The 22,195-nt window shown below is 35.1% G+C and overlaps 1 protein-coding gene across 2 annotated transcripts in view; it reads right to left on the bottom strand.

The window, feature by feature from the left end:
- LOC107044117 (fringe glycosyltransferase) overlaps positions 1–22,195 on the bottom strand; it is an 88,784-nt gene that overhangs the window by 60,707 nt on the left and 5,882 nt on the right. For both annotated transcript variants that reach the window (XM_015265882.1, XM_015265874.1), the window contains exons 3-4: positions 19,054–19,102; positions 14,041–14,143 (exon numbers count right to left, since the gene is read on the bottom strand). In XM_015265882.1, the coding sequence (XP_015121368.1) occupies positions 14,041–14,143; positions 19,054–19,102 (152 nt within the window). The remainder of the gene's footprint in view (positions 1–14,040; positions 14,144–19,053; positions 19,103–22,195) is intronic.

A 22,195-nucleotide genomic window follows, 5' to 3' on the forward strand; every position in this document is an offset into this window, starting at 1 on the left:
TGTATAAAAATACAACTGCGTGAAACACACAGTAGTATAAAACTTCAACTGCGTGAAACACACAGGTGATAAAACTTCAACTGCGTGAAATACACAGCAATATGGAAATTCGGCTGCGTGAAACACACAAACTTCACGCATGCGTGGAGTGTACGGGAGTGATTCACGCAATGGTGCAAATAGTCACGGCCTTACATTGAATTAATGAATTTTCATTAATTAAATGTAATTATATTAAATTTCCACTCGAATAAAAATTTTCTCGGCACAGCTAATTGTTTTTTGTCTATCTCCCTTATTCGAGATGTTCCCGACGACATTACGAAAGGCTTTCTCAATAGATTCCATTCATCCGAGCCCATGTGGGCAGATGAAAAATCAGATCGAAGTGTTTATACTGGTAATTGACAGAGATTGAACCCTCGGGATGTCCCGTCTCCTGAGGGTCATACCCTTGGAGAGAGATTCACCAGACAGCTGAGAGAAAAAAAAAGAAAATGATGAATTTTTTCACACACGTCTCAGGGGCAATTTCTGCTATCAATGTTGTATTCTGCAGTGCACATTTACTCGGCTGAGTCTCCCCGGAAGAGACTCGTTGACGGATCACCGCGCTGTTCATTGCTACATCCGCCGCGATGCCGACATACACAAGATATAAACCTGCATGTAAACGAGAAAATTCGAGGTGATGGCCATCAATTTTCGTGACAGTCGTGTCATTTTAATGCACTGAGCGGTTATAAATGGCTTGTTGACAATGAAAACAGTGCGACTTTGTTTAGGGAACGTTGATGTGAAATGGAAATTAAAACTGTCAAGTTCAGTTCAATTATACCTTGAAAATTAATGGAAATCGGGGAAATTCAGGTGAATATATTCTTTAATGCGCAATTGATTAATTAATTCATCGGGAATTCAGCGTAATTTGGTACTGACCAATTTTTTTTCATTGAAAATTTAAATAAGAAAGAATTTTTCCAAAGATTTTGAATTTCATTAAACTTTTAATGGAATTTGAACTTTCACGATTTTTTTCGATCCTCTCAATTGAATTTAAGGATAACCGAGTATTTTTTACAGTTTGGTCAATTAAATTGCAAGTGAAATTTTGCTAAAAAATCATAAATATTCAGCGTCATTAAAATTACATTTTACACAGCATTATTATTTTTTTCAACATTCGTTGTTTTTAAAAGAATAATTGAAGATGGTTAAACTTTCGTGAATCTATTTTTTTTAGGCATGAAATGGATTTCTGGTAAAATTCTGAATATGAATAAATGGAAAATTGATTGTTTATAAATTATTGTTTATAATTTTAAAAAATTGCAACTTTTTCAAATTATTTCATCAATTTTCCTGTAAAAGTAAACTTTCAATTTTTTTTCAGATTTTTAAAATGTTTTCTGACGATTCAATAGAAATTTATTCGTGAAAAATTAGAAATGCTATGGAAAAATCAATAGAAATCAGAAAAATTTAGTTGAATGTATTCTTTAACGTGAAATTTATTGAAAATTTAGCATAATTTGGGGCATTGTCCTAAAAATTTCGAACGTCATTGACATTTTAGTGAAATCTGAAATTTCATGATTTTTTCTTACCCCTAAATCGAATTTAATATCACTCCCCTGAAAATTAATCCTATTAATAGTAATTTAGTCACGGAAAATGAAAAATGCTATGGAAAAATCAACAGAAATGAAGAAAATTTAGGTAAATATATTCTTTAAAATTAAATTCAATTCTAGATGATGACCATAAATTTTTAAATGCTATGAAAAAATCACCAAAAACCAGGAAAATTCACGTAAATATATTCTTAATGTGCAATTAATTGCCTGTAAACGAGCAAATTCCAGGCGATAGCCATAAATTTTTATGACAGTCGTATCATTTTAATGCACTGACCGACAATAAAAGATAGTTTTTAATGGGAACAGTGCAAATTTATATAGAGAACATTGAAGCGAAATAGAATTGAAAATCAACCACAAATTACATGATGAAATATCGCCTGGATGTTAATAACCATCGCCTTGGACTCGTATTCCCCATCCCTGTAACCAAATATCTCGTTTTTGGTGGCATGAAAAATCTCGCGGTCAATATCACTTCATTAGGTATCGAGTGGCAGAGAAAAAACATTCGGTGAGAAGCGATTCCCTTCCTTTCCACTTTATCACCGGATAAATAATGCAGATTTTGTCATGTGATAGCCCTCTGCAGGGGGCAATAGTAATGCGACGAGTGCAATTCGGTGGTGTAGGGTAAGCTACCCAGTAGATGAACACTGCCCTATAAATGGACGAGCTACTTTTGGATAGGAAATAACGCAAAAAAAATACTGAAATGTGAATTGTTGCTTTGAATTTTCACTAACTCTTGAGATTCTTACTCCTGAGTAACGATTTTTTTTCGATCAATTTTTTTTTCAATTGTTAAAAAACAAACGTCCATTTACTGGGCCGTTTACCCTACGTATCCCCGAGAATTTACGCATTTGAATTAAATTGAACTCATTGAGTCAGTATGACCAACGGACACAGTGCAATCCCTGCATTATCGGCCGGCTGCACGACTGAGGTTTTTCCATGGTTTCCCTGGCAGTCCAATCCAGAATGGGATGCAGTTGGGGATAAAGTAAGTCGGCCCATGGAAACGCAGAGGGGGAAGGGAACAAAATGTAAAAACCCGAGAGGGTATACATATGGTACCAAAAATAAAAATAAAAATTTCTCTAGCTATACGCCGTTAGAAAATATTAATAAAATTCCATACTGAATTTATAATTAATTTTCAGACCAATGACATCAAGTTTGATTTAAGTGGAAAAAGCATGCTAAAAAAAATTAATGTTTGAAATTTCCGGAAAACAGCAATGCAGTAGAAATTTCCAAGAATAATCCCGCAGAATTTATCAAAAAATGTTCAGCATTCCCGATTACATCAACAATAAAGAACGACATCGGTAAAATATTAATATTTCTTCCCCAGCGATATGTCCTTTTATTTTGCGTGATACGGGTGGTTGCGTGAGCGGGGCTATTTGCAGATTTTCGCCCGGTGCGGTTTCGTGGCTGCGTCGCTTGGGGAACAGGTTTGCACCTGATACCAGCCTTGCGATCGGATGACGCCTTTCAATCCTCGGTTTTTGTGTTCACCCTTCCTTCTTCTCTCGAGCATTTTTTTGTCATAAGTTTTTTTCAGGTATTCTCCCCCTGCTCTGAAGCTTCCCCCGTTCTTCACTCCAGTCTCAGTTAAACTATAGCAACCATTATCGTTTGGTCATTCAATAAATATTTCAGTCAACATCCAAAACCCTCGCCACCCCACCATTATGCGGTGTCCAGTGTCTCATGGACATATCTCATGTATTTATACTTGTCTCCTGTTACACATTGCACACACGAGCCTCTTTACGATAAATATGAAATAAAGATGGAGGAATTTATTTTATTTTGTATTCAACCAAGTCCACGGATTCATGACACATTTGACCCTATTAAGTTTTTGAACGGGGAGCACTTGATTTTTTTAATGAAATTTTTGGTATATTCTGTGGAATTTTTTTATCGTGTTGTGGTTTTACGGGAATTTCAAGGAATTTTGTCGTTGAAAATTCAATGATTGGTGGAGTAATCGGAAATTGTCTGAGTTAAATTATTTGAGTTAAATTGTTTGAGTTAAATTATTTCATGAAAATTGATAGAAATGGGGGAAAGGCAGCGTAATTTGGTACACAGCAATGTTTTTTTCGTTGAAAAATCATTTGAGTTGGGGAATTTTTTTTTAATTTGAAATTTCGTTTGGTTTTTGGTGAAATCTCAAATTTCATTATTTTTCTCTTCTCGCTGAATCAAATTTAGTATCACTCTCCTGAAAATTAATACTATTAATAGTCAACTATTAATTTCAAGGAATTTAGTCAATGAAAATTGAAAATGCTGTGCAAAAATGAATAAAAATCAGGAAAATTCAAGTAAATATATTTCTAAATGTTTAATTAATTGACAATTCAGCGTAATTTAGTACTAAATATTCATTTTTGTATTGAAAATTCAAATAAATTGGTACATTTTTTGTCTTTCTTCTCTTGAAAAATTTAGAATTTCATTTGAATTTACAGTGAAATCTGAAATTTCATAATTTTTTTCTTGTCCCTAAATCAAATTTAATATCACGCTCTTGAAAATTAATACAATTAAGAGTAAACTGTCCATGAATTTTCAAGGAATTTAGTCATTGAAAATTGGAAATGCTGTGGCAAAATAAATAAAAAACAGAAAAATTCAGGTAAATTTATTCCTAAATGTTCAATTAATTAAAAATTCAACGTAATTTGGTATTAAATATTCATTGTTGTATTGAAAATTCAAATAAATTGGGAAATTGTCTTTCTTCTTTTAAAAAATTTAAAATTTCATTGAATTTTCAGTGAAATCCGAAATTTCATTATTTTTTCCTTTAAATCTATTTTAATGTCACCCTTCGAGGAAATTATAATACTCAGCTGTTCATGAAATGTCAATGTCCCTTTAAAGGTGTCCACCATAAAAAATATTGGCTGGAATTCCCGGTAAATTTCTTGGAAACTCTTATTACATTACAGTTCCACTGATATTTCAAGGAATCCTGCCATTGAAAATTCAAAATTTAATGAAGAAATCAATCGAAACTTCCAATTTCAATTTAATTTTCCCCCGAAAATTAACAGAAATAAGGAAAATTCTGGTTTCAATTAATTGTAAAATTAATAAACTACGTAAATAATAATTAAATAATTAAAAATTATTCTTTCATTGTAATTTCAATTAACTTGCGAAATTTCTCTTCTTAGTGCTGTTAAAAAATGGGGAATTTCCTGGAATTTCCAGTAAAATCCGAAATTTTCCATAAATTTGGAATAATTTCGAGGGGACAATTTTTTTTGGAAAAAAATATTCTCTCCTCGTCAATATATTCTTTCTATGGTATAAACCTATGGAGTTCTCTCAGATCAAATGATTGTCGTACACTAATCAAATTAAATTAAATTTTCGTCAAAGATATTAAATCGTAAATTTCCCTCAAATAGATTTGTTCCACTCCATCAAGTTCCCCCGAAATTCCAGCGAATTTCGTCAACTAATTTGAAAAATTACACGCATAGCAAATTGAAAAAGCGAGTCTCAAATTCAATGGACTCTCTTTATTTATATCCATCCATCATTTCCACGGAGTCAAAAGCATTGGACGTGAGTCGTTTCTCGGAGCTCGTTGTTATCACGCCTCCCTAGAAAACGCGGTAACAAGGATAACGCAAATCGCGGAAAATCATCCACTTAGTGCGCCATAACTCGAGTGCTTTGAAAAATCAAAGAAGACAATGTTGTAAAAGTGGAATATCAAAAAGCAAGTGGGGAATACGTCATGCTTGGGAAGCGTGAAAATGATGCACATGATTTCTGAAGAGCTTGTTTCCGCACAGCGGATCGTAAACCACTGGGCATATGCCAGTTGGCGATGATGATGCGATCGTTACAAGCGGCATTCAGATTGACTTCCACAGATTTCCATGAGATTGTGACTGAGCAGTTGGTGAACAACGAGTTTTCAATGGTTTTCAATTGTCTTTGAATTGTCTCGCATAATGTCAATTCAACGACATTTCTACAGAATCGAATTCCTGTGGAAAAATCACGCGGAAAATAGTGTTTTTAAAGTTTTTTTATCGAAAAACGCAAAGTTTTTTTTTCTCAGGTGAAACTTCCCGTTAATCGGACATTCAAAAATATGTCATGAAAATTTGTTTGAATAACGTCTGAATAACATGAAAATTTGTGTGAATTTCAGACGAACAAATGCCTAAACATCTTAATTTATGTTTGAGATTCAGACAAATTTTCGTTCTATTCAGACGTTTTTTAGTGTCTGAAAAATGTCTGCAAAAGGTGTGTGAAATTCAGAAATTCTTTTTGACTCTCACAACAGTGCGTAATTCGTCTTTAGTCGAATGACCCTCGGGAATGGTTCTGCACCAATTCGATCCAAACGGCAATTGATTTATGCGAGCATCAACAAGACGCTTGTCTCAAGCAGGCTCGTTGAAGTGACCTCTCGACATCACACGATGATATATACATATTTTTCTGAGTAATACTCTCGTCATTCTCTCCGTCGTTTCCCTCCGACTGTATTAAACATTCAATTCAGAATAATGATATGGATTGTTGGAGAAAAAATTGCAATTCCATGGACAGTTGACTTCCCCAAGAATTCCCCAATTCACTTGAATTTTCAATTTTGTCCCGAGAGGCTATTCACAGGCGAATTGAGTGAGACCGCGAAAATGTAATCGATTACCCAGGTTTACAGGACTGATTACACTGATTACCATTGCCTATGTGATAACCGTGATTAGAAGAGCACAGAATGTGATTATTACAAATGATTCCGTCGATTACATTCTGTGATTACCAAACATCTGTAATCATTGAAATCACAAAAAATGGCCTCTTATTAAATATTAATTGATGGAATAATTAATTATTAGAACCTGCAAAGAAATGAGGAATGAGGGGCGGGGACTAGACCAGAGGGATGCAGTCTCCACCCCCCATCTAAAAATTTGCGCATTTATAAGTGCTATCAGCAAAATAAATTTACTGAATATCTACCACTGATGGAGAATGAAACTTACCAGCAGATAATTCAGTCGTTGGTTCCCCAAAATAAGAAGAAATTTTAACTCTGTTGAATCAATTTTCTACGGACAAATGCTCTGTGCAAAACGCATTGGCTATGCAAGCTTCTGAACCATAAACATTTGGGATTTCAAGAAAAATTGATCCAGGGATCTCTCTGAGACTTACCGTTGGTAGAAATGACGCGCTCGAAAATTCAAAAACAAAATTCACGGTCTCACTAGGAGCAACTACGAAAGATTACACTGATTACAAATGATTACAGTGATTACATTAGTTTTACTGGAATTACATTTGATTACATCGACGAGTGACACCACGATTACGCCTGTGAATAGCCCCTCGATTTTTCCCTGAATTTTCCTGAATTTTTAGAGAGCAATTGAACTGAAAAATCACGTATTTCATTGATTTTCAGGTCATTCGATCAGAAAATCAACGGAATATTTGATTTTTCAATAACAAAATTTCTTGAAATTTCAGTGGAACTCGAAACCGATAAAAATTTCCGGAATTTGACACGAAAAATTTCGACAAAAATGTTTAACAGTGAAGGAGAAAATATTTTAAAAATCTAAAAAAATTAGAAACTTCACGTCTGGAGGAGATAGATAAAATAATTAAAAAATTCCTATGTTTAAAAATTACGCGCATTTTCTATAACCAATTTATAAACAATTTTTTCCATTTCAATACAAAAAATATATTAAAAAATATACACATGTTGCCATCGTAGAATCAAGTGAGATGAATGAACTAACGTCAGACTCAAGTGAAAAATTTAAAGTCAGAGATTAAATTCCGCCGTAAAATTGACTCTCCACAGACTATCGGAAGCGGGGAAAAGAATCGAGGAGGTGGAGTTGTGGATAAACGATGACGCAGCGAACGAAAGAAAAAAAAGCCGGAGGGGCAAGAGGGGAGGGCGAGGGGGAAGGGGTGGGGATAAAAAAATGAGTGGCACGGGTCCGGAGAGCTGACTCGACGAAAAAACATGCTCAGTTGAAAGAGAAGGAAAAAGAAGGAGAAGAAATGGCGGGGGAATGATAACGAAGGGAAAGGTAGTATTCAGTGAATGCCTTTCGGTCGTCGTCTAAACGCTTATTACGCCGCATTACCATGCAACAGCTCGTATGGAGTATATGCACTATAAGGGCGAGTCACGCGAGGACTGCCGCTGTGGTGAGGGGAAGGGGAGTAACCACCTTGCGATCGCCAGCAGTGAGACAAGTTTCATTTTATGGTGGATGTAATGTATTTTGTTGGGATTTTGCTTCTGAATGGGGGCTTTGTTTTCTTTCAAGTTTCGGGTTTTGGTGGTGAGACACACACGGGCAAATAACGGGTTCAATGAAGTTGAATTGCGTTGAATGTTTTTGAAATTTTTCTGTTCATGTCAATGTTTTTTTTTTTAATTAAGAAACTCGGGCTTATTTCACTGACAAAGTTTTAATTATATGAAATATGTAACGCATTCATTTCAACAATATTTTTGTCGGAAATTAACAAACTCGTGTAGTTATTTCAATGGAAATGTTCTGATTTCATGGTATGAATAATTAATTAAATTCAAATAATTCATTAATTATTGTTTTGAAAAAAAATCATGGGCAATGTCTCGAACGAATGGAGAAAGGCGTTTTCATGAGTACAATCGAGGATTGAATACCAATCTATGAAACGTGAATAAACGAATCATAATTGTCCAAATCATTTAGGTCAGAGGAAAACAGAATAATTCTACTTTCTTAATATTGCGGTTACTAATGTTTTCTTCGAACAAAGTTGATTAGAATTAATAGCTAGAATTATGAGATTATCTCACATTTTTGACGTTAAGGATAGGAGAATCTGAATGCAATATAGTGAAAATGATGATCGATTTTTTCACTTTGAACAAATAATATTAATATCCAAATACAAAATTGTTGGTGTGAATAAAAAGAAGCTGTGACTCAATATTCCAAATAAAGTTTTAATGTTTAATTTGGTGATGAAAACACGAGATGACAATATTCTAAGCACGGAATTATATTGATGAGATGAACAACAGATTAATTGAATTACCGTGTGAACTAACTAAAAATTGATAACAGTGTGGGCACGCACTTTTACCAGAGTATCAACAAACATTGAATTCCGGAAATTCACACTCTAAAGTGTGTTATAGAAGGAATTGAATTGTGATTATGATTAAAATCTTATTCAGTGAGCGTAGAAATTAGAAAATGATCAAATCATTTATTGTAATATGAAAATTAAACAGCTGATAAATTGGGCCATATGATTCTCACTGGTCGTAGTGCTTTTTGAGAGAATCACATCCTAGTTGGAGTTAGAGTCAAATAATCATTCGCAGAGCCCATTTTCCGCGAAGAAACTAAATATTTTCGCATCTCGATAGAACCGAGGTGTAAAATCCTCCGCATTTACTCCACTGAATGGTATTTTTTCAGCCCTGTGTATTTTTTTTTGCCCCTCCTTCATCCATTTGCGGGGATTCTATAGATACTACAGATCAATGAAAACAGTGTATAATGGAATTGAAAGCGAAACATCATTGAAAGGATATTGAAACTCTAGGAGTGATGCCAAGAGGAATTCGGGAAAATGAACAATTAGAGTGATGATTCGACAGTACAATCCCTCCCATCGATGACTCGATTCTTCTGGTCTCATTTTATGGTACTGAAGAGAGCTAATGGATGATAATGTACTTTCGTCGATCGTGGGGTGGATTTTGGGAGGCAGTGCAGTGCTTGCGAGTGCTTGCGTTTGTTTTTCCCAGGGAAATGACATTCTTCAGATGAGGGATAGCTCATTACAATTTTTTTTTTATAAATTACATTGAGAAACAAAAAATGGCGGTTTTTTCCGAAAATTGGATTTTTGAAAATTTGAATTTGACAGAATGTGTGTGTAAATATTCTCATAAAAATAGTGTTGAGTATTGGAGGAATTTTAATTTTCAGGAGTGGCATTTAATTAAAGTCAAGGGATAAAAATCGGGAAGTTAGTAATTATTTAGCAGCAGGAAGACGACGATTTCGAAACTTCCTTTAATTTTCAGCAAAAACATGAATGTTTAGTAATAAATTAGTGAAAATTCAATGAAATTCAATTTTTTAGCAACAGAAAGCCGAAGATTTGTTAAAATAGTTGAATTTTCAATGAATTGAATAAAAATTCGCACTTTTCATTCATTGCTTTCGCGAAATTTTCAATTTTGAATTACAAAATTCTTTGAAACTTCAGAAGAGTGACATTAAATTCAACTGGGATTTTTTTGAAGAAAAAAAAACACGCAATTTCGACTTACACTGATTTTTATCGATTTTCGGAGAATAATTGAAATAAAATTTACTGTTTCCATTGATTTTTCCATGAAATGTTGATTATTCACTCACGGAATGCTTGAATTTTCAGTGAAAACTTGAATATTCAGTACAAAATAACGTTAAATTTTTAATTAATTGAACATTCAAGAATATATTGACCTGAATTTTGTTAATTTCTATTAATTTTCATAGAATAATTGAACTGAAATTTAGAGTTTCCATTAATTTTATTGCTGAAATTTTGAATTTTTAAATTCGAAATTCCTGGAAACTTCAGAAAAGTGACATTGAATTAAATTCCGAGAAGAAAAATCACAAAATTTCAGGTTTCTATCAATTTTTTCTTAAAATGTTGAATGTTGAGTGACGTAATTCTTGAATTTTCAATGTAAACACGAATATTCAGTCCCAAATAGACCTGAATATTCAAGTAATTCGACATTCCAAACTATATTTACGACAATTTCCCCGATTTAAATCAATTATTATGAAATAAATGGCCAAAAATTAGCAATTTCCGTCGATTTTTCCGTGAAATTTTAAATTTTCAATGACGAAATTCTTCAAAATTTCAGTGAAACTATAATATGATAACAATTCTAACGAATTGTACCAAAAAATTCAGCCAAAAGTCATGTCACAGTGCCGACCAAAAAGTGTCGTCACAAAATATTTTAAAACCATTAAAAATCCAAAATCCAAATGCCAACAATTTCAATTTTCTCCGGCCTGAAAGCCTCCCATAATGAGCAAATTGTTCAAGACTAAAAGCTCCCGCGCCATAACCCGCAAAATTGAGGGCATCTCGCGTGAGACGAGTCCATAAAACATGCGTTTCGAATGTAACAAGGAGAATAGTTGGTTGGAGCGCGGGCTTTCTCGGAATATTTCCACCACCGAGAGAGAAAACACTGGCGCGTCCCACACGCCCTTACACCATTGCTCTTATTCTCCACTTTTAATTCACGGGCAAATGTGGTCGTTAAATAGAAATTAGCCCGACTAATGAGCCGCCACGTCTCCATCTCTGGGACACACGTACCATTGAGGCATTCCGTCAACTGGGGGAGCCTTTTATAAGCGCCAGTCATATTATGATACCTATATTTTTAGTTTTTTCGCTGGCTTAATGATGCAAATACCCGCGGATCTCGCTCATTTCACCGGCATCAAGTGGTTTTATTTCACCTCGCCGGGGGATATTTTGAATAATAAATTTTCATTAGACGGGAAAATCTGGCATTGAGTGGTTTTTCCTTAATTTTTATTAAGTGTGCAATTAATGTGGAAAAAATTTTGAAAATTCCTCTCTAAAGTTTGATTCAACATTTATTCCTAACATTTTTCCCTACAATTAGTCATTATTGCGGTGATTTAAATGAATTTTCAATGACACGAGATGTTTAATTCAGCGAAATCATCAAAATCATCTCCGAAATTAATAGCGAAACGATAAACGGTTTTACCCGTTGAACGATGAACGCCTGCAATCGTGTATGGGTGAGGGGAGTGGGGGGTCCCGTCAGTGCATTAGGGCGCCGTAAGAGAAGCCCGGCGGTTGCACGCAGACTACTACGAAATGGCGAAAGGTGGGGAAACTCTCCGTCGTTGGACGGGTCCAGTCGATTTAGCCCTTAGCTTATTTTTCGCGGAATATTTGGGAATCTAAGGGAGATATCGAAATTTTCGTCATGACCTTTTTTGTAGAGCGAGTTAAGGGCTACAAAAAAGGTTCTGACAAAAATTTTGTTATCTCCCTTAGATTTCGAGATATTCGTTGAAATCTGGGCAATGGTCAGAATTGACTTGAACCGTCGTCGGAAATCGGCAAAACTTCGGGATTTTTCGATTTACGAGAGACTATTTTACACGTGACAATAATTGATGGAGTGAAAATTCACTGTCTTTTATAAAAATTATATAATTTTTCGAGAAAACTAGTTATTTCTGTCGGTGTAGAATAATTCATTTTGAAGTCATGATGTCTCAATCATGATTTGACATTTAATACGATGTGAAGAACCGCTTTCTTCCTCTCTCATCCCTCCCCCTCCCATATTTACCTAGGCCCCTAATCAAACCACAAAACCCCCAGGAGATATTTGTGTCCCTCTCAACAAAACCGCCCCAAAAATCCTTATTTATAATGGGTAAATACTCAGCTGGAGCCTCTAAACACACTGAATCACCATAAAAAGACGAAAACGTCTGCGCGATTAACGAACAAAATGTCATGAAGCTCGTAGACCGAAGCCCCCAGTAAAAGATTTCTTCCTTGAATCTGTCAAGAGGATGAACAGAAGCCACACGAAGGGTAATGAAAGAACAAGAGGCCAATGGTGAGGGGGAGACGCGAAGGAGAGGACGCGACAGCTGGTCGGTGCTGGACGATTCAATCTTCTTCGGTATCTCACTCCACAAGGATGAGATTCAAAACAGGGGGCTGAGTGTTCTCGAGTGTCTCATATGCGGGCATGAGCGTGTGGGGTCAGGTCCCTTTGGCAAATGTAATTGTCAAGTTTCAGGGAGTCTCATCTTAATTCAGGGTATTTCAAGGTTAACTTCAAAACGAGTTTAGCTATTTTTGCTAATAAATTAGCAACATGCTTCCGAATGGTTATTTTGCACATCATTTCCTTCTATCATGTATAATTCATTGTTTATTTCATTCTATTAAATTGAATAAGATTTCTTTTCAACTACTTTTGTCAGATTTTCAACGTAGTTGAATGTTATCATCATCATTATTCTTATTATCCCTTTCTTGTATATAACCGATTGTCTTTTTTACGGTTCTATCTCTCCCTTCAACCCTTCGATAAAATGTTGATAGAAAAATTTTATTTATACATACTTGAATGAATTTGAAACATCACATTTGAAGAAACCATCAAAAAGCTCACTTTCAGAGAAATTCATGAAAAATTTGAAATTTTCAACAATCATCATAAAAATCAAATCAACCAATATAGCTATCGTAATCATCTTTTAACTTCGACTTAATGGCATTAAAACAAACATTTTAAGCTATGATTGAATTCATTTGAAGCATGATATTCAAAGACATCCCCGGAATTCTGATTTTCAAAAAATACAAAATTTTTGCAAATTTTCAAATAAATCAAAATAACGATTATTGCTATCGCCTTCATCTTCGAGCTCGGTCAAAAGGACATCCAAACAAAATTTTTAAGCCATCATTCAATCAATTCAAAACATTTTTTTAGTTATCGTGGGACAACCGATTTTCGAAAAAATTCGATAATTGAAAAAACTAATCGATGAATTAAATTTTAATTAATGGCGATGAATTTATGACAAAAAAAAATCGAAACTTTAATTTCAACGATTGCAAATCGTCCACTCGGCAGCAAAAAACAACGCAAAATTGAAATTCCCTCCAAATTCAAATTTTTTTCCATTTTATTTTCACCAAAAAGTTGCAAATTCACGTCATGACTTGCAACTGACGTGTGCCCGAGGGACTTCAGCCATTTCCCCCATGTATTGTTTACATATACAAACAAATATCAATTTTTTTTGGCACTCGTGCACAATAGTGAACGGATATATGATCGAGGGAAAATTCGAGAGTTCAACTGGGCGAAAGCGATTAACAAATCGAAAGCGCACAGCGTCCGGTTTTTACTCATTCTTCTGACCCCCCCCNTGACCCCCCCCCCCTCGTCAGTCGCCAATCGGTGCTTGAAAATATACGAGAATGAGAACGAAGCCATCAGACGGTTGAGGCCACATAGCTCACTGTAACCTGTCAATCCTCACTGGTAATTGCAATAACACTGTTTTTACCGTTCGCTTAATTAATTCTGGTGTCCATCGCTCCTCAAGCTCAACATTCTTTTTGCTTTTATTTAAATGTTTGATGAGGGGGCTGTCGCTCTCATTGTCGTTCTTAATTCTCGTTTTTGCCAATTAAGGGGCGATATGATTCTGAATGAGACTTTCATCGGTTAATGGGAATTTTTTGCATGCTGAATTGAATTTTTACTCACTTTCTTCCGGACTCGAGAAACCTGTCGAATTCTACACTCATCTTGCAGCACAATGCACGACGATTGTGGGAGGATGAGCACTTTGTGTTGACTAGGTGTCCGTCTGAAAATTGAAAAGATTCAATTAGGCGATGTATAAATAGTTGTGACATGAGAAGTAAAAAAAAATGATGCTAAAAAACATTTTATTCGCCTTGAACACTGGTAAATGCATGTTTCGATGAATTGTTTATCGAGATAAATATTCAATACTACCCCCAAATTTACGAAAGACCATTATCCAAATTTTTGTCCTCTTCATTTTCATATTTTGATGTGTAAACATTTCAGCCCTCGTTATCGAAATTTTGCGGTAAAGTAATCCCTGGTGAATCTCATGTAACGAAAAACCCAACGGAAGGTGCGCAGTTGGCCACTGCGCATGGCGGGAATACGATGCTCGCAGTCATGTGTACATGTACTACGGATACACTCTCCAGCAAAGGCGCTTTCGCTGTCGCTACAACGCCCCAATGTCAATTGAAAAATCTCGAAAACTATTGAGAAGTCATCGAGACATCCAGTGTGACAAATGCAGGGAATTCCATACCAAATAAAAGTATATTATCCCCGTGTGACATACAGTATTTTATCGAAGGCGAGTGCTGCCCTCTCGAGAGTCAAAGAAAACTATTCTCACGAGTGTCGAATCCTATTTTTCATCAGAATGCGCGCAAAATTTAATTTCACCCGCAACTAACGAAAAAACTATTTTATTCATCATACAAAATTCCCAGTTTCAATTACAAGTCCCCCTCATTTCCACCGAAATCAGGCGATCGCACGTTGTCCCCACAATTTTCTCCGTTCATAATCAGCCCCCTGAGGACGCAGCAAGAAGCGAGAATAAAAAACGAGACGAGAGGATAAATAACAATAAGAGGAGAGTAAAACCGAAGGAGCAATAAGGTGCAGTGCGCGTGTTCAGGTCAAATGTCGGCCGGTGGCCGGAGGGCTCGCGTGCGGCTCATCCCCACCATATTCCCGTCCACCACCGCCTCGTTCCCCTCTTTTTTCTGTCCACCAAGATTTTCTTATTTTCGGTAAATTACCGGACGCGGCGCGGCCCTTTCATCACCATTCCGGTCAACATTACTCCGGACGGATTAATCGATCATTGGGGGATGACAAATTGCTATTGCTAATTAACTGAATCGAGAGAAATGGGGAGACGTAACGAGTCGGAAAGAATGACGCTATGAATTTTCGTACGTGATATTCATCAGTTATGGCTCAACCTGGGTTTTTTTCGCAGTGATTTTATCGCCTCGCGCCCCCCGGGGGGTTTTGCAACTCATATAACCATGCATAACACACCCTCCAACACATGCACAAGACTTGGGAGTGGTATTACGTACTCTATGGCTGCACGAATGTCCCGCTAGCAAATTTACCGTTGCGCCTTACTATTTCAATCGCAGATATGTCGATGAAAAACAAATTAAGTGGAGAATAAGCGGAATTTTCTGAGGTTCAGGGCATGAGGTGCGAGAAACGGAGTCCTTGGATTTTTAATATTTTCCGGAATTGAAAAAAAAAATAGTAATGTCTGGAGAACTGCCCCCACGGAAAAATCATAAAGGTTATTTATGTGTGAAATTATGCGGATATAAGTTCATTGAATCTTCAGTGAAATATGAAATTCCAATTATTCTCCAACCGCGCAAGAATCTCCTCTCAATATCCTGAAATCTTGCGAGATAATTAAGTTGCAACCGCCACAAATGCCTCATAAATTATCCCCCGAATTGAAATTCTAAAAATCTTATTAAATTTCCATGAAATGTCAGAAGTTTTCAACCAAAACTCACGAGTTCTTTGAAATTTTATAATACTAATACAGATTCTTCAGAAAATTCCGCTGAAATTCTCTGCACATTCGTCACTGAAAATTCACAATTTGATGAAAAAATCAATGAAGACTAAAATTCAGTCCATTTATTTCATCAAATTCATTTTAAAATCTCCAATTAACTAAAAATTCAGCCTCATTCTGAAAATTTAATCAACTTATTGAATTTTCGTTTGTTTAATCCTAAAAAATCTACAAGTTCTTTACAGCTCCAATGAAATTTGAAATTCTAATTATTCTCCAACCGCGCAAGAATATCCTCTCAATATCTCGAAATCTCGCGAGATAATTAAGTTGCAGAGAAATTCACGAATTCTTTGAAATTTTGCTGAATTCTTCAGAAAATTCCGCTGAAATTCTCTGTAAATTCGTCACTGAAAACTCACAATTTTAAATCCATTTTGAAAGCTCCAATTAACTAAAAATTCAGCCTCATTCTGAAAATTTAATCAACTCACTGAATTTTCGTCTGCTTACTCCTAAAAAATTTACAAGTTCTCTAAATCTCCAGTGAAATATGAAATTCCAATTATTCTCCAACCGCGCAAAACTATCCTCTCAATATCCCGAAATCTCGCAAGATAATTAAGTTGCAACCGCCACAAATCCTTCATAAATTATCCCCCGAATTAAAATTCTAAAAATCTTATGAAATTTACATGAAATGTCAAAAGTTTTCGGCCGAAATTCATGAATTCTTTGAAATTTTGCTGAATTCTTCAGAAAATTCCGCTGAAATTCTCTGTAAATTCGTCATTGAAAATTCACAATTTGAAATCTATTTTGGAATCTCCAATTAACTAAAAATTCATCCTCATTCTGAAAATTTAATCAACTCACTGAATTTTCATTTTTGCTTCCTCGTAAAAAATTGCAAGTTCTCTAAATCTCCAGTGAAATATGAAATTCCAATTATTCTCCAACCGCGCAAAACTATCCTCTCAATATCCCGAAATCTCGCAAGATAATTAAGTTGCAACCGCCACAAATCCTTCATAAATTATCCCCCGAATTAAAATTCTAAAAATCTTATGAAATTTACATGAAATGTCAAAAGTTTTCGGCCGAAATTCATGAATTCTTTGAAATTTTGCTGAATTCTTCAGAAAATTCCGCTGAAATTCTCTGTAAATTCGTCATTGAAAATTCACAATTTGAAATCTATTTTGGAATCTCCAATTAACTAAAAATTCATCCTCATTCTGAAAATTTAATCAACTCACTGAATTTTCATTTTTGCTTCCTCGTAAAAAATTGCAAGTTCTCTAAATCTCCAGTGAAATATGAAATTCCAATTATTCTCCAACCGCGCAAGACTATCCTCTCAATATCCCAAAATCTCGCGAGATAATTAAGTTGCAACCGCCACAAATCCCTCATAAATTATCCCCCGAATGCTGTTAACACAGTGTTCCACGAAGGGCGCTAACTCGCAACTAAAATGTCCCCGAGAGACAAAATTCAGGCAACATTGAACAGTCTCTCCGATAGTCGATATACCGCGAGCCTCCGGCATCTCGCTGGAATATTCATTGCATACTGTAGCCAGCAAAGTCCCAATCCATATTTACCCAGCGATTACGTAACGCCGAGGGATTTTTGGTTTCAATATCCCCTGGGGGTGAATATTTTCATTGAATTATCCGCCTCGCTAGAGCGCACCTATATATATCTCTCTCTCTCATTTTATTGCACAAGACCGTCATTACCGTAAATCGTTTGAACGTCTAGTAACTACGGCTGGGGATATACAATCAATGAACTTGGAAATCCTGAAAATGATTGACGACCTCCTCATGGGTACCCACTTCCGTATTTACGATTGGGTTTGCACGTGTTTACTCTGTTTTCTACCATTCTTCAGTCTCTCTCTATCGTTTGGCTCATATTTTCTTGCTGCCTTTTCGCAATTATCAGATGAACGAGAGCGTGCTCGGTCAGAATATTATGTGGAGATCGTAATGAGAACTCAGCATTCCACGTTTTACCGTCTCTATTCAGAATTTATCTGATACTGTGTGCTCTGAACAGTTGCCGGATTAACGGGGAGTAGAGATAATTTTTTTTTCGAATTTACGACTGGAGAGACGTAAATTATTATTAAATTGGAGGGGATTTGCTACGTTGTGAGGGAAAAATTGAAGTTTCTTGAGATTTAATGAAGTTGGAAATTTGGGGGCCAGGAAGATGAGAATTTTTCATTTCACTTGAATTTTCAATGTGTGAAATTTTAATTTAAGAGGAGGAGGTCTTGAATTTTTTTGTAATTTTCGTAATTCAAAAATATTGAGTTCTTGAATATATTCGTAAATTTTCGATTGATTACTTATTGCTAGATTGGAATTATTATTAAATTGGAGGGGATTTGCAACATTGAGAGGGAAAAATTGAAATTACTCATCTCATTGAATTTTCAATTGAATCAATTTTAATTTAATTTGAGAAATTCTGAATTGTTTGCATTTTTTGCAATTCAAAAATGTTGAATTTTTGAATATATGCGTGAATTTTCAATTCATTAAGTATTAATAATTCGGAGGTATTATTAAATTGAGCGAGATTTTCTATATTGTAGGAGAAAAATTGGAATTTCAGTGAAATTTAATGGAGTTTCAGATTTTCAAGCCAAGAAGATGAAAATTTCTCATTTCACTTGAATTTTCAATTCATTAAATTTAAATTTAATGTGAGGAGTTCGTGAATTTTCAATTGATTGATCATTATTACACTAAAATTATTATTGGATTCAAGGGTATTCGCAACATTGCGGGAGAAAAATTGAAAGTCCGCTGAAATTAACCGGAATTTCACTTCAATTTGAGGAATTCTTAATTTTTCAATATTGCTGATAATTCAAAAATATTGAGTTGAAATTTAAATCTCTATTGATTTTCCACTAATATTAACAATATTTATACAACAAATTAATCGACCGATACATTTATTTCAATGAAAATATTCTTATAATATGAAATAAATAAATAAAATTTCAAAGAAAAAATTTTATTATCATTATTATTATTCAAATAATAATAATAAAATTCGTATTATTAAAATTATTATATTAATAATAATAATAATAATAATAATAATAAATAATAAATTATGAAAAAGACACTTACTCGTCCGATTTTGCAGGTACTGATCTTCTTTATCAGTGAAAAACCACGTCTGAAACAAAGAAAAGAGCACAAATTCATTAAATTTATAAATTTATTATTCCATACTTTCAATGCACATGTCCCTATAAAGGGCAATGGACCCGTACAAACACACTCCCTCGAGCGCCTATTTTTAGCCCAGCCACATCTCAATAAGTACCGTATATACATTATCCGTAAGCTTCAGAGATTTTTATGGTAGACCTCGAGTAGACTGATGACTACCAAAACACGAGTGAAGACACTCGTCGTTACTCCCCGCGCGGATTAGAATGCAGCCCATCTTTCCCCGATATTTGTCGTCGTTCATAGGCTGTCGACGGGAGGTGAATAAACAAGAGCGAGAAAAACATTCATTATTGGGGAACAGAAATGTCAACATCAACTCTCGGACGTGAGATAATATTTGGATGGTGAAATATTGAGGAAAGGTGAATGGACAATTCTCCCTCAATTTTACCAATCGAAAGAGTATTATTATTGTTAAACTCAATTTTCTTTCTTCAAAAAAATTCCTCCAGGATATCCAAGTATCTTTTAGTTTTGAATTTTTTTTTTAAATCATGAATTTTCAACATCATTCCAATAACATTTTGCAAAAAATCATCATTTTTTTAAACATTCGTTTTTTATAAATAAATAATTGAAATTGTTTAAACTTTCGGAAACCTGATTTTTTAGAAAATTCTGGATATGAATAAATTTGTTAAAATTGATTGTTTATAAATTCTTTATAGAAATTGCTCGAGATTTTTAAACATTGCAATTTTTATTTAATTATTTCATCAATCTTTCTCCAAAAGTAAACTTTCGATTTTTTTTAGATTTCTGGAATGTTTTCTAACGGTTCTATATCGAGATTGAAATTCAGACCTGCAAAGTTTAAATAATAAAATCACGTCCAGAAACTTCAAATAAAAGCTCTAATATTAGGCTAGAAGAATAGAAAAGCATTTCATTGGAGAAAAAACAGCCGAAGAATTTGAATATCTTTAAGGAAAAATTTCTGAGAATAAGTGGAAATTTTACATATTTCCTATCGATTGCCACTGGAAACTAAAATAGTATTTACCGGGCAGTTAGGGATGTTAATTGGGGATTTTTACTCGAGCGGAGGTGACGCCCCAGCGGCAGGCGAAGGTTAGCCAACCACACGAGTAAAAATCCCTATCCCAACTGCTCGGAACAAGAAGTTTTCGTAATGATTTCTAAGTTTCCAAGTTTGGAAAATACGAAATACCAATTTCTAGAAGAGGAATCGCGAGAAGTATTACAGAAAAAGATCTCTCTTCACGAAAAGTACTATAAATAGATCTTTTCATCCTGAGTCACTAGATTTTCAGACACTTTTACCGAATTTACGTATAAATCATCATGTTGTAGATCTCAAATATAAATCAATATTCATAAATGTCAATATTTATCCGAATAAATTAATATTAACAAAGACCTAAATATTTCTCAAAATTTTTCATAATTTTCCCGAAGATTTTTCCGTTCAATAAACTGTCTAAAACTTCCCCTCGATTTCCAGAATGAAAAGCTCACTTTCAGCCAAAAATTTTCACCAGTGTGTGAAGACCAAAAAAAATCCCCAGGCAATCACGCCATCATGACCCCTAATTTTCGAAATAAAATTTTTTTGTCCGACGCCTCTCGCTGGAAAAATCAGATAGAAACAAAGTGATCATCATTATTAACGCCTCGAATTGAAGTGGAGCTGTAATAGACCGTCTGCTAGATATGCAAAGATCGCCCAGCGAAAAAAAAAGCGAAACCCAACGCGATGACATCACCTTCCCATCGCTATTTACCGCATTAATCATTAATGACTTCCTCCTCAACGACTCAAATTGAGCCACTTGAAGCTTCCTCCAGTCCCGAACCCCGAAATTCCCGAATTAACAGTTTTTTTGCGATGCTCCATTGTTGCCAAAAACGTGAGTAGTCATCCACAAATTCCCTTAATTCGACTAATTGAAAAACCGGATGATTTCACGTTTGGTCTGACGCCACTTGGCAGTTACTTCTATTCACGCTGGCGAAAATTCGTGAGCATTCGAGACCCCAACGGCGTGTGTCCGTTGTTATCTGGAAGACTCTCTTGAGTTTATGCGGGAGATTAAAATTGTTTACACAGGAATTCCGAGTACTTCTGAAGAGTTGATAATAAATATCGTATCGGGTGTCGTGATTCGGCTGAATGAAGCCTTTGAGTCACTGAAAAACGACTCACAGACTCAATATTCATGGCTGTTAATGATGAATGTGCACATTTCGATGAATGTCAGGCGCCTCCGGCGTAAGCGCATTTAAATGATTTTCAAATTGTGAATAAAAATCGCGATGAACTGGGATGGGCTGAGCGCCCTATCTCGTCGCGTGGAGTTGCTGCCGCCAGGCGCGAATGTAGAGAACTACTGCGCGCGTCTAGTTAGCGGAGAGGGGTGACACTTATCGTGGCGCGTAAGAAAAAAAATCTATAGAGAAATTTAGCGCATTCATTAGAAAATTCTATTGAATTTTTGTTGAAGATTATATTAGTTTTCGCAGATTTAATATGCAATGGATTTCCATATTTTTACGATTTCTTTCTCCCTCCACTATGAAAAATCAAATTCAAAATCATTTGACGGATTCGAGGAGTCGAGGAATTTCTGTAGAGAATCAAAAATTGCAATTTTTCGATCGTTTGACTTGTATTAAAATGAATATTATTTCGCCTGGCGTTCGTCTATATTCTATAGAGAATATATCAAAAACAAATAGTTGCGCAGAAGGATTGAATTTTAATAATTTCTTCTATTTTCTATCGCGCATTTCTGCGGACAAGACGGCACAGAAAAGCGCCGGAATTTTCTACCGGAACTGATGAAAAAATTCTAAAATTTTGAACAAAAATTTAATAGTTTAATTTTTCACATGTCCTTGGAGTCAGCCCCCCGAGTCAGAGTGACAAATGGACTCAGTAAGACCCTGCAATATCGACCGGCAATACGACTGGGTTTTTCCATGGTTTCCCGAGAATTACTAGCCCGAATAGGGTGCAGCTGATAAGAATAAGACAGCCCATGGCAACCCAGATAAATATGAAGAGAAGAGT

The sequence above is a fragment of the Diachasma alloeum genome, unplaced genomic scaffold, assembly GCF_001412515.2.
Source record: "Diachasma alloeum isolate Michigan unplaced genomic scaffold, Dall2.0 Dall_scaffold_00180, whole genome shotgun sequence".
NCBI lineage: Eukaryota > Metazoa > Arthropoda > Insecta > Hymenoptera > Braconidae > Diachasma > Diachasma alloeum.